The 13,913-nt window shown below is 45.6% G+C and overlaps 1 protein-coding gene across 1 annotated transcript in view; it reads right to left on the reverse strand.

Moving 5' to 3' along the window:
• The window catches only part of LOC141988758 (NACHT, LRR and PYD domains-containing protein 12-like), a 161,599-nt gene that overhangs the window by 80,075 nt on the left and 67,611 nt on the right, over positions 1-13,913 (reverse strand). The window contains exon 7 of the mRNA XM_074954692.1: positions 10,630-10,800. Within this exon, the coding sequence (XP_074810793.1) occupies positions 10,630-10,800 (171 nt within the window). The remainder of the gene's footprint in view (positions 1-10,629; positions 10,801-13,913) is intronic.

Below are 13,913 nucleotides of genomic sequence, written 5' to 3' on the forward strand. Positions count from 1 at the left end.
TAAGCGAGCATTTGCTTGTGTGGCTTTTTTTCACACAATAGTTTCAGCACCTTCTGCATTTTCTGCCATACTCAGATTCTGTTCCCCCAAAATTAAAATCCCCCTGTAATAGATGTAGATTGGAGTAATATGCCTGCTTCTTTTACCTCAGATTTCTGCCCCTGATTGGATTTGGACTCTCAGTGCCATGGGTTGTACTCAGATGCAATTACCATAACACATCCACAGAGCCACCCAGGTCCTGTGATAGGTGGTTTTCCAGACAGTAGACTGTTTCTGCACATGACAGTAGCTGAGGCACATCATTTAGACCATCCAACTGCTGGGCCACAAATCATGATTAAAGGAGAAGCATATGGAGGTTCTCTTGACCAAATCAATGCTGTATCTGGTCATGAACACTGAGATGCAGGGAGCCCATTAACTGGTAAAGTGGGCCTAAAATTGTGGAAGAGTTTCTGTACAAGCACCAAATTTGGTCGCTCAATGGCCAGAGTGTTTGGCTTCCAGTCAGAGTTGGTGAAACAAGATCCATCATGCAAATATTTTATAATGTAAGCTAAAAAAAAACCCTTCGCACAAAGTTAAATCTTTGTTTTTAATCTTGACTTCTGTCAGGGTAAATCCCCCCACTCTGAACTCTAGGATACAGATGTGGGGACCCACATGAAAGACCCCCTAAGCTTATATTCTACCAGCTTAGGTTAAAACTTCTCCAAGGCAAAATTCCCCCCCTTGTCCTTGCACTGGTATTGCTGCCAACACCAAGTGATTTACACAAAAATTCAGGGAAGGGTCACTTGGAATCCCTATCCTCCCATATATCCCCCAAGGCTCCTTTACCCCCATTCCTGGGGAGGCTTGAGAATAAAATACCAACCAGTTGCTTCAGCAATGTGAGCACAACCAGACCCTTTGTCTTCAGGACACTGAAATCAATCAGGTTCTTAAAAGAAGAACTTTTATTATAAAGAAAAAAAGTAAAAGAATCACACCTGAAAAATCAGGATGAAAGGTAACTTTTACACGGTAATAAAAAGATTTAAAACACAGAGGATTCCCCTCTGGGGTCAGCTTCACAGTTACAAAAACAGGAATGAAATACATACCATAGGGAAATTCTCTAGCACAGGGAAATTCACAAACCAAAACAAGAGATAACCAAACACATTTCCTTGCCCTACTCACAGTTCCTGTGGTTTTAGATGGATTATTCCAGGTATGGTTTTAGGAGATAATGTGCCTGCTGGCATTTCCCTCTGTCCGGAGAGAGAACAACCCACAGAACAACAAAACAAATCCTTCCCCCCCTTCCTCACTGGTCCTTCTGGTCAGGTGCCAACTTGGTCATTTGAACTGCTTAACCGCTTACAGGTAAGGCAATCCAGTTCAGGTGCCAAGGAGGGATTTTATGCTACAGAATGGGCTGGCATACATAAAAGTTGCTATCCTTCCCCCTATATTCATGACATGCCCCTCAAATCACAGACGGTGCTGGACAGCCTGTTTCACACTGGCTCTGATTTCTTCCTGGAGCTCTAGGAGAAAACAGAGTTAATAAGATACATGCACCTTTAATTTTACTACCAATTACATGAAGACTAGACAGTATTTTCCACATTTCAAGGGCTAAAATGACTTAGAATACAGGGACATTTTTACCCAGCTGATTCTGGGCAACTTTCATGGGAGAGTGCATCAGCCACTTTGTTAGAAGCTCCTGAAATGTGTTGAATTTCAAAATCAAAATCTTGAAGAGCTAAACTCCACCGAAGAAGTTTCTTGTTATTTTCCTTGATGGTATGAAGCCACTTCAGTGCAACATGGTCGGTCTGCAGGTGGAAACACCATCCCCAAACGTATGGGCGTATCTTCTCCGGAGCGTACACAATGCCATAACATTCCTTCTAGCAACCTGATTAGGAAACTACTGAATAACTGCATCCAGGTTCACCTGTCCACTGCAATATCCAGTTGGGTTTAGGCCTAGACATAGAACAGAGATGGCTCTGATGAGGCCGAGAATGCTTTGTTCCCAGCTCTCACATCCTTAGTCCTGGGCTTTGTGAATGGCAGTGTCCCAGAGGAGCCCAGCAATCGCAGCAGTTCACAGATCAAAATTTGGTCCTTCATGTTACCGTAGTTAGAGCCGTATTATTATTATTATTTGTATTACAGTAGTAGAACTCACCTTTATCCTCATTGCTCTGTTCCTCCGTTGGAGCACAGTGCTGTATAACTTTAGGAATCTGGCCTGGAGTCTGGCGTCTATGATGCGCTGGTTAGTAGGTTCCCAGTTGATGAGTGATTTTTCTGCACAATCTGTTATAATGAGAATTACTCCCTCTAAGTGCATGTTGTCACTACGCCCTGAATAAATCAGATATTTCTTCTCTTGCCTGAAGCACTTCTTATCCACATCTCTCAATCTGCTCTCACCGATGCCCAGGATTTCAAGTCTATACTTGTCCATAACTCTCATGATCTGCAGGATCGTTGTTGTGTGAAACATTGTTCTCACATACCAGTAACCAGCCCTGAAGCGTTTTCTTGCTTTCAGCATCCAACTTTTCAGGGACTTGGCTTCCAGAGACTGGCTTTCATCAGGAGCCTTCCTGAAGAGCAAAGGGGCAGCAGTGTTCATTTTTACTGGAATGGTAGCCTGGTTCTGTTTCTATAACTGGTGAGGTGTTTTTACAAGATGACGTGTTTAGCCTTGCACTCAACCCTCCCTGCTTTATCTGGGCTTGGGACTGAAAGACACAGGCACAAGATGTAGCAATGCAGAAGTGTATTAGTAACGCAAACACCAGTCTAGGATAGGTAGACAGCAAATGCCAGGAAGACCGAGACTTAGCTAATGATATTACGCTATTGAGCAACAGCCCCAAAAATTTACAAAGTCAGACAACTTGGGAAAAATAGCAGGCTAAGCAGGGCTCAGAGTTAATTATGCTAAAGCAAACATCCGTGAACCCCAGAGGTCAAGCAGTAACAGCACATTAGAATTCAAAAATATCAGACAAATTGTTCTACTTTCTTATCTCAGAAGCACCATATTGACCATCAGATACCTCCAGAAGGAAGTGACATCAAGTATAGGAAAGTATCAGAGGGGTTGCTGTCTTAGTCTCTATCCACAAAAACAATGAGGAGTCCCGGAGGCACTTTAAAGACTAACAGATTTTTTTGGCATAAGTTTTTGTGGGTAAAAAATCCACTTCTTCAGATGCATGGAGTGAAAATTACATATATGAGCATAAATATACTGGCACATGAAGAGAAGGGAGTTACCTTACAAGTGGAGAACCAGTGTTGACAAGGCCAGTTCAGTCAGGGTGGATGAGGTCCTCTCTCAATAATTGGTGAGGAGGTGTCAATACCAAGAGAGGGAAAATTGCTTTTGTAGTGAGTAAGCCACTCCCAGTCCGTATTCAAGCCCAAATTAATGGTGTTAAGTTTGCAAATGAATTGTAGTGCTGCAGTTTCTCTTTGAAGTCTGTTTTTGAAGTTTTTTTGTTGAAGGATGGCTCCTTTTAAATCGGTTATTGAATGTCTAGGGAGATTGAAGTGTTCTCGTACTGGCTTTTGTATGTTACCATTCCTGATGTCTGATTTGTGTCCATTTATTCTTTTACGTAGGTACTGTCCAGTTTGGCCAATGTACATGGCAGAGGGGCATTGTTGGCACATGATGGCTTATATCACATTAGTAGATGTGTAGGTGAATGAGCCCTGATGGTGTGGCTGATGTGTTTGGGTCCTATGCTGGTGTCACTAGAGTAGATATGGGGACAGAGTAGGCAACGAGGTTTGTTACAGGGATTGGTTCCTGGGTTAGTGTTTCTGTGGTGTGGTGTGCAGTTGTTGGTGAGTATTTGCTTCAGGTTGGGGGGCTGTCTGTAAGCGAGGACTGGCCTGCTTCCCAAGAGAATGAGGGATCATTTTCCAGGATAGGTTCTAAATCGTAGATGATGCTCTGGAGAAGTTTTAGAAGTACAGCTGGGGCTGTAGGTGATGGCCAGTGGCGTTCTGTTATTTTCCTTGTTGGGCCTGTCCTGTAGTAGGTGACTTCTGGGTACCCATCTCGCTCTGTCAATCTGTTTCCTCACTTCCTCACGTGGGTATTGTAGTTTTAGGAATGCTTGATAAAGATCTTGTAGGTATTTGTCACTGTCTGAGGGTTTGGAGCAAATGCGGTTGTATAGGAATAGTATAGGAAAGGCATTTACTAAACTCAGCAATGTATGGAAACCAAAGATATTCAGCACCAGAATAAAACTGACAATCTTCAAACATAATCTCAGTGTCAACATAAGGCTGCTAGAGCTTGAGAGCTACGAAGCTTTACTCAGAAAACTAGATGCCTTCGAAAATAAGTGCCTGCAAAAGATTCTTGGCATTGGTTGGAAAGACGTCGTCATCAACAAAAAGATCTGAGAAATCACCAGCGAGCAGCTCATTTCCAACACAATCTGAGGGCACACTGAACATATTTGGGGCATGTACACCAGATACCAACACAGACTCCCACATGAAGTCATCAAGTGGAAATCAAATTCTGTGAGAAAACAAGGGTGCCCAAGAGAAACCTTGAGCAGAAGCCTTAGCAGAGAGGGCAGAATAGTCCATCTCAACATCTTAGAGCAAATGGAAGCAGCAGCAGATGACAGAGAGGAACGGAAGAGACTGGTTTACACCCTGTGTGCCAACATTGGCATGGGAATGATGTAATCAAATAATGTAGTAGTGCCTGGGGCTCGCCCTAGAACACGGCCTCATTGTGCTAGGAGCTGTACAGAGTAGTAACTAGTCCCTCTCCTGAAGAGTTTATGATGTAATTAGACAAGACAGACAAAAGGGAGGGGACAGGGACAGAACACACAAGCAGAATGAACAGTGCAATAGTGACCTTTTGTTTGTTATTTTGTTGTGGGGGGAAGGTGGGTGAATCTTTGCATTTGGGTTTTCCATAATTCTTTGGGTGGGAGTTGCTAGGTGGGGATTAGCTACATGAAAAGAGATAGGAATGGAAGGGGACAAAGAAGGGAGGGAGGAAAGAGGTGCACAGACCATGAGGGGAGGGGAAAGGACAGAGTTGCAAGAAACAGCCAATCAGCACAAGGAAGAGAATGTCGAGAGTGACAACTTGTAGCAGGTAGACAAATTACATCAGTGTCCATTAGGCTGTTTCTCTGTCTGCTCCTACTGGCTGGGAGTCATCTCTGGTCCTTGGCTTGGTTCTGGAGTTTCATGGAGGTTTAAGACCATGGCATTAAATTGGCAACAGAAACTGACTGGCAGCTAATGGAGGGATTGGAGCACTGACCTGATGTGGTCAGAGTGACATAAACCACAGAAGAGGTGGAGAGTTCCTTTCTATCAGCTGGAACATACGCAGTGTTAGATTGAGTCTTAGGTGCAGTGAATTACAGTGATCCAGTCTGGAGATGAGAAATAGATGGAACTATTTGGCTAAGTCCTTGTCTGGGCTGAAAGTGTGAAATTTCTGAGCAAACTGGTGATTCCTATTCAAACTCTGTCACAGGTTTTACCTCTACATAACGCCTGTGAGGTGAGGGTGGGCACCTCTCTCATCCCTAAGGTCCCTTTCTGGCTGGAGATGTCACTATAGCACTGGTTTGGAGTGCAGGGTGTTGTCTCCTGGCGGTCAGTCTTTGGGAGGTGTCTTCTCCTCCTTTAAGGCATGGCCACAGTCCAAGACAGAAAAAAGCAAAGAAAATAATCCTGCAACCCATAAAACAGTCTGGGCTCACCCCACTGTCCCTCGCAAGGTAAAAGATAAATAGTCTCTGAGAAGACGGCTGGGTTCCTAACACCCTGCGTGTCAGAGGCCAAGGATGAGCACCTGGGCTCTAATGAAAAGCAAAGCAGAGTAAAGATGGTTCCTCTGTCTCTCCAGAGGGTTCAGGCAGCAGAATCTCTTCTGCAGGTTCCCTGCCAACCTGCACTGGGCTGTGATCCTCTCTTTCAAGGAGCCACCCCTGTCCAGGTGCAATAGGTCTCACAGGTGTGCCAGGTTGGGGGTGAATGTGCCCTGATGAGTTCTTTAACCCCTTTCTCACTGGAGAGTGCCACCCCTCAAGACGGAAGTCAGGATCCCCCAATCCAATCCTGATTTCCCCAGTCCCAGTCAGGGCTGACTCAGCCCTCTGGAGCCCCACGGTGGAACATGCTCGGTGAAGAAGGGAGCTTTGGAGATTCTAGCTGTAAATCTGAAATAAGTCTCCACTGAGCATCGAGACTGAAAATTGGGGCAGATTTTCACAGGAACAGAAATAGGCACATCCCTGTCAGAAATGCTTCCCCTGCCAAATTTTTAATTCCTGCACCAAAGCATGGGGATGATAGAGCTTCTCACTGCAAAGTTCACTAGAATTACTTGGGGGAAAGGAGCGTGTTTTCCTAGCCTATGGATGAAAATGGATGAACCATTTAGGCTGAAATTTCACAAAAATATCCAGCTTGAAGCAGACACCCAGCATGGAAAATTTAAGTCAAATGGTTAAGGTTAGCAAAGTTATAAGCAACAGAAAACAGGGTCTACTCATGGAAGTGTCAGGCTACCATAACAGGAGGTAGTACTTGCAGCTTCACTTCAAATATGTGTACTCTACAAGGCAAAAGATAGCTTTTGACATTAGCAAATATAAAACCAACTGAAGGCACGATACATCCATTGTACATCCCAGTACAGGTTGGGTAGTGCCTTCGTAGCTCTTACAGTGTAGTATTCAAAAGAAAGAGAAAGATACACGATGATACAAGAAGAAAAGTTAAGAAAGCTGACTGGTGAATTCTAGCCCTGGGTGACATATTCAGTGCCTTCTAATTTGGAAATAACCATGCTGTGCTACCTTGGGTGCATATTTTTGAAGCACAACTTGTGTGTAAGGTGAATGTGCTGAGACATTAGTTGGTTCCCAGAAGGAGTGTATGTATGCCTCCTTTTCGTATCGTACTGCTTTGTCCCTTATTAATCAACTAACCTAAGCTTGGTTATTTGGTCTCTTAAATACTTTTAATATTGAACCACAAGTGTTGCCAAGCAATGGCTAGACCTCAGTGAATAGTGTTAGACTGACACGAATCATGCTCCCGGGTGGGGAGGTAAGTACCACATTCAGGTGGCAGCACCTCCTTTTTTAAGCAACAATGGCTGATGTGAGCCCCTCTCTCTGATGCTCCACCAAGTCAATTGGTTTCCCATTCCCTTCCAGACTAAATTCAAAGTCCTCGTACTAATTGTCAAGACCCTAAATAGGGTATGAGAACTCCACATTGCAACTTGCATCAGTGTAACTGAACTGGAAGCTGCAATAATGCAGTGCATCCACACTAGCAGTTCTATCTTGGGTGCACACAATGTACTTCCCAAGCTTCCTTCCCCACTCTGAACTCTAGGGTACAGATGTGGGGACCTGCATGAAAGACCCCCTAAGCTTATTCTTACCAGCTTAGGTTAAAAACTTCCCGAAGGTACAAACTTTGCCTTGTCCTGGAACCATATGCTGCCACCACCAAGCATTTTAAACAAAGAACAGGGAAAGAGCCCACTTAGAGACGTCTTCCCCCAAAATATCCCCCCAAGCCCTACACCCCCTTTCCTGGGGAAAGCTTGATAAGAATCCTCACCAATTTGTACAGGTGAACACAGACCCAAACCCTTGGATCTTAAGAACAATGAAAAAGCAATCAGGTTCTTAAAAGAAGAATTTTAATTAAAGAAAAGGTAAAAGAATCGCCTCTGTAAAATCAGGATTGTAACTACCTTACAGGGTAATCAGATTCAAAACAGAGAATCCCTCTAGGCAAAACCTTAAGTTACAAAAAGACACAAAAACAGGAATATACATTCCATTCAGCCATTAAACAAAAGGAAATCTAACGCATTTCTGGCTAGATTACTTACTAACTTAACAGGAGTTGTGAGTCTGCATTCCTGATCTGTTCCCGGCAAAAAGCATCACACGGACACACCAAACCCTTTGTTCCCCCCACCTCCAGATTTGAAAGAATCTTGTCCCCCCATTGGACATTTTGGGTCAGGTGCCAATGGGGTTACCTTAGCTTCTTAACCCTTTACAGGTGAAAGGGTTTCGTCTCTGGCCAGGAAGGGTTTTATAGCACGGTATACAAAAAGATGGTTACCCTTCCCTTTATATTTATGACAGTACTACATTCACTAGGAGTGCACTCTACATGTTGCAGGGCCTTGGGGTTGTTGCACCTATCCTGCATTTCCTCGCGCTGCTTCCTGGAGCATATGCATAATGTCTATAGCTTACAGTTTTTGTGTACATGTAGTCATTCTTTTTGGTTTGCTGCGCCTGCTTTAAATGGTTGTGACCTGCACAAGGAGCTGCAAATGTGTTGTGAGCAGCAACACCCTCACACTTATAGACGCCATGACAGAGGGTCAGCAGCTTCTACTGCCACTCCCACCACCCCAAAACATGTGCTGAGCCTGAAGGCCCAGAGTGGATCATGAAGAGCACCAGCAGCTTTGGGGGTTGGTGGTCAGGGCGGTGAGGAGTTGGATTTAATTTGCTTTTAATTCATTTCTTCAGTCATGTTTGTTAGTTTTTTAGACAGTTTGCTTGTGTGTCTAAATTTTGTTATTTTTTCAGATGTTTTGTTTGTTTAGTAGCTAAACTCAGTTTCTCTCTATCCGGTGTTTTCCTTTAGGAGCTAGAGAGGAGAGTGCTCTGGGCCCAAAGGAAGGATACTCCTGGGGGTCCTCCATGCAGACCAGAGAATGCTCACCAAAGTTCTTCCCCACCTTCTATAGTGGACTTCCTTGGGGCTGGAAGGATGGGAGCAATCAGTGGGTGATGGAGAACCATAGAAAAGAGGATTTAGTTGGGGTGGAGGAATGCAGAGGGTAGGGTTCATCCGGGTGTTAATTTGTTAATTCATTACCATGCCCTGTGTTCTCTTTAGCACATCGCAGGAGAGTGGAAATTGCTGCAGATGCTGTCAACAGGCAGCCATTATGCATTGTGGGGTGTCTGTACTCATGCACGTAAATCAGGGGTTAGTCAGCACTGCCATGTTGTAGCATTTTATATTTTTGCACAAGAATTCCCAATGCAGCAAATAATTTTTTTAAGTTGACATGTGTTTGAAGTACTAATGCTATAACATTGTATTTCTCATTCATGGTGTCTTTGTAAATCTGCGGGGTGGGTGTTTGGGGCCAGGCCAAGCAGAGACCAACTAGTCTCCCCTCACCTACTCTGGGGCTGGCATACAGCAGGGATATGAGTGGCACAGCTTGCTGAAAAATGGAAACAATTCTCTTTGGAATATTTTGTTTAGTACTTCATCCATTTTTGAACCAAAATTATGAATTTTTGCACCTAACTCCAGTGAGAGGCTTGGCAGGTGACAGAATGAGCTTCATAGAGTTTAAGGCCACAAGAGACTATTAGCTCATCTAGTCTGCCCTCCTGCACATCACAGGCCATTACATTTCCCCTAAAGTTCCCTGTGTTGAGCCCAGTGATTCTGAATTATCAAAATGCTCATGGAAGGATGGGCAGGGGCAGTGTGGAACATCACTGGGAGAAGACTCGTTGCACGACTGCAGCTGTTTTGCAAATGCTTGTGCTAGAACAGAGCAGAGGGACGTGGTGGTGGAAAATATGTGATTGTATTTCCTCTGAGCAGGTTAAGCACCAGAGGTGATGGGATCCCTTGGGCACAGCTGTACGCACGTTTGTGTGCGGCTGTGCAGTGTTACAGGTATGGTACGGAGTTGTGCTATTGCTATTTGCCAAGGCCAATGGCCTGTATCAGACAGTCTCAACTGTGCTCCACAGGGACAATCTCACTGGAGATTCCCAGGTTCACACTCCAGAGCATTGGAGCAGACTGTTCTCAACAGCTAGAACTCAGCTGTAGAACTGCTTCTGAGAGAGGAAAAGACTGAGCCCTGGCCTGGCCATGGTCAGAGCAAAATCCAAGATCACCTCTTCGCTAAAACCCTTGCCAGGAACAACACCAGGGTCAGCATGAGTTGGAGGTGGTGTAATAAGAGAAAAGAAAATTGGGTTGGTGTGACAGAGCGGCCTTGGCAAAGGGTCCGCTGTTCTTTGCAAACAGCTCTCACCTAAGACCGGACAAACTCAGTAGAACAAACACATCTTACAGGATATTTATTCGTCAAGTATAACATGTAACGTATCTACAGAACACTGTGTTGTCTACCCTTGCCACATCCCATAACAGTCAATGGAAAACCACTAAAGACCATGGCAAATGATCAAAACCACTTGGAGGTGAAAAGGAACATCACAGCAGGCCGGGGATCACCCTGGCTATGAATATAACAAATGATGGTTTTCAGTATAACAGAGTGTAGGCAAAGGCACTCTGTATTTACTAAGGAAAGTCTCTGAGGAGCTCAGGGAGCTGTCCTGAATATTTGGATCCTGGTTCTTACCCAGCTACTACTAGGGTAACGAGGTGACTCTCAGTCCCCGAGAAACATCAGAGTGGAACAGAGAGAAAAAAAATCTTCTCCCCTCCACCATCTCTCACTGCGTCAAGCACTTTACACAGAGGACACCTGTAAATACACAGAGGAGGCCAAATGTTACTTACTCCAGTTTCTGCAGTTTGCAGTGCGGGTGTTTCAGTCCCTCACACAGCAGCCGCACTCCAGCATCTCCCAGTTTATTACCAGCCAGGTTGAGCACTGTCAGACTCTGGCTGGTTCTGAGAACAGCAGCGAGATCCCCACAGCAAGCGCCTGTGAGACGACATTTCCACAAGCTGCAGGAGAGAAACACAGAGAAGGGGGATCACAGTGTGAAGGGGGCTCGTCACAGCTGTTCTGACAGGCGGCCCCGCCCACCAGCCCTTCTCCCTGACCAATCCACATGCTACACCAACTCTCCCAACCCCCACCCTATTGCAATGAGAAACCAGTGTTGGATGGGACTTCCTGCCTAAGCCGCACCCCTTGCACTTGACTCTTGACCAATCAGGACTGTGAATGACCCAGACACCCCAATCCTTAAACTTCTCCCATTGACCAATAAGGATTAAGGTTTGGGGTAAAACTTCCTCACTAAGCACCGCCCCTCACCCTTTCCACTGACCAACCAGAATTTAAGGGGCAGCCGTCTGGCTACCCTAAGTCCCACCTACCCAGCTCTCAGCCAATCAGACTGGACTTGGCACTGATCAGCCCTGGGATGGTGCGACCCAATCAGAGCAGGCCCATCACTACAGGGAGGCTGTAGGGGGAGCCCCCTCCCCAGGCAGCTGGGCCAGGCTCAGAGCCGGTGGAGCTGGGAGATCCTGACCCTCCGCGCCCCCGGCACTAGCTCTGCTGCTCCCCTGCAGGACACAGACGTCTCCTGTCTCTGCCCCCAGCTCTCACCCTCAGGCCTGGGGAGGGGAGGCAGCTGTGACCAAGGCCCAGCACTGGCAGCTTCACACCCACCTTCCACTGAGACCTGGGAGCAAAGGCTGGGGGGATTGGAAGACAAAGAGGAGAACAGCCCCACAACCAGGGGGATCCCCAAGTTTCGGGAAGAAGAGACCCTGAGAGGAGGGTGACCATGTGACCCTGTTGCCAGGGTCTGTTCGAGAAACACTGGTGGAGTTATTGCAACAGAAATTTTCTGCTGGATTCTGCATCCCTCCCCGCAGAGTCTGGGCTCCTGGTGGAGCTGCCAGCCAGCAGGATGTGGAACTATGGCAGCAGCCTGGCTTTGACCATGTGCATCTCAATGACCAGCCCCCAGTATGGCTGTCATATTCTACCACTCCGCCATCCACCCTCCCTCCAGGGCTCAGATGGAACCCTCTGCACCCCCAACAGCTGCCAAATCTTGCACACATGTAGAGACACCCCACCCATCGCATTTGTCACCTGCACGGCCTCCTCCATCACTACAGTTGCCTTCAAAATATGCAAAAAGAAAAGGAGTACTTGTGGCACCTTAGAGACTAACCAATTTATTTGAGCATGAGCTTTCGTGAGCTACAGCTCACTTCATCGGATGCAGTGAGCTGTAGCTCACGAAAGCTCATGCTCAAATAAATTGGTTAGTCTCTAAGGTGCCACAAGTACTCCTTTTCTTTTTGCGAATACAGACTAACACGGCTGTTACTCTGAAACCCTTCAAAATATGGTCGCTTCGCCAAATGGGGAGGAAAGTCCTAATGTTTGAGAGAAAAAGAGCCCTGAATTTGTATTAGGGAGAGAAGCCCCCAATCCCTGGGGTCCCCCAAGTTCTGTCATGGTTGGTAGAGCCCCTGAGATATTTTGGAGAGAGGAAGAGAGGTGCCCCAATGCGATGAGAGAATCTATGTTTGTGTTGAAGAGAGGAAAAAATAAATTCATGGGTGTATGTGGGAAAATACAGAGATAAACCCTAGACAGGGGAGGTAGGGAGAGGGTGTTCTTGATGAATCAACAGAGAAGAGCTCCACAAAATGTAAAGGTAAGAAAGGAGGGAAGACAAACAAGAAGTTGAGGAGAAAAAGGACCCAAAGTGGGGAGAAGACCATGATGGTAAAGAAGGACCCAACTGGGATAAAAAAGGAAAGACACCCCCCATATGAGGAGTGGTGTCAGGGGTAAGCTTTGGGAAGGACGTAGCTGTGCCAACAGTAGCAGAGTTTATTCTTTGCCCTGGGTGCTGATTAGAGTCCATTCTGGAGGCAGAGTTTCTCTTTGGGAATTTGGCGCTGGGCTCAGATCTCTGGAAGAGGAGCCTCTGCTGTTTGACCCTCTCATTCCAAAACAGGTGAATAAATGTAAATATGACAAGTTTCACTTAGCGTGTACCGAGACTCCCTGTCACCGATTTCTCCTCTGATCTGCAATGTGCTGGACACCTGCCACCACTTGGCTGAGGGTAACGCTGGTGTCAGAACAGGACAGTGGTGCTAGAAGAAGGAGCAACACTACACACAGACAGACCCTGCCCTGAGGATCCTACAATATAAATAGACCAGACAGGTGAATGGTAGGGTAAGGAAATATTATTATTGTCATTTTTCAAATGGAGAATTGAGATCCATAAGAGATTGAATGACTTGCCCAAGGTCACACAGAGTGTCTTGAGTTCAATCCAGCAATTTAATGACACGACCATCCTTTCTCTTGCATAGAGCTGTGCTTAGCCCTTCATGTTTCTCAGTATCAGAAGGGCCCCCATATTTTTTAACCAACATGACCTCTTTTTTTTTCTTTTTCCCCCTCATGATTGAGGCTCTTAAGGAAGAGCTACCTACCAATCAGGTATTGAACATTAGGGCCTGAGCTACTGATGAGGCTTCTCACCATGATACCTATTGTGATTTGCTAAAGTGTGTTGGCAGAATTCAAAAAGATCTAACTACTGACCAGACCAGACCCAAGCAAACACCTGAAGAGCTGTTGGTGGGGAAAACAAAAATTCAAAATGGGTTCCCTGGAAGTGAGGGAACTCTAGTGTGTGTGAGTGTGGGGGCAGGGAGAGGGAAGGTTGGACTGACTCAGATGTTTTTGAAATGTCAGGTGCCATTTGCGGTGTTTTAGAAATCTGCCATACATTTAAGGGCAAAATTGTGTTCTATCAGAATTACAAGAGCACTCATTGTTTTCATCTGGAATTCTGTACTAGGATGGTTTGCTAATATGTCATATTGTGATGTACTGTAAAGAGATGGGGAATACATCAAAACCATGTGACCCCAAAATAGATTTGATTATTTCCCAACAGATGCATACACAATCCAAATGCAACATCACTCAGTGGGAGACAGGAATGTTCACAAAGACATTAGCAGCTCCATGATTAAGTTTACATGCAGATTTACACTTGAAGCAGGACTGAAAACCCCTTATTTTTACTGGATTACCAGCCCAGACCCATTCTGGGCACTAA

The sequence above is a fragment of the Natator depressus genome, chromosome 6 (assembly GCF_965152275.1).
Source record: "Natator depressus isolate rNatDep1 chromosome 6, rNatDep2.hap1, whole genome shotgun sequence".
NCBI lineage: Eukaryota > Metazoa > Chordata > Testudines > Cheloniidae > Natator > Natator depressus.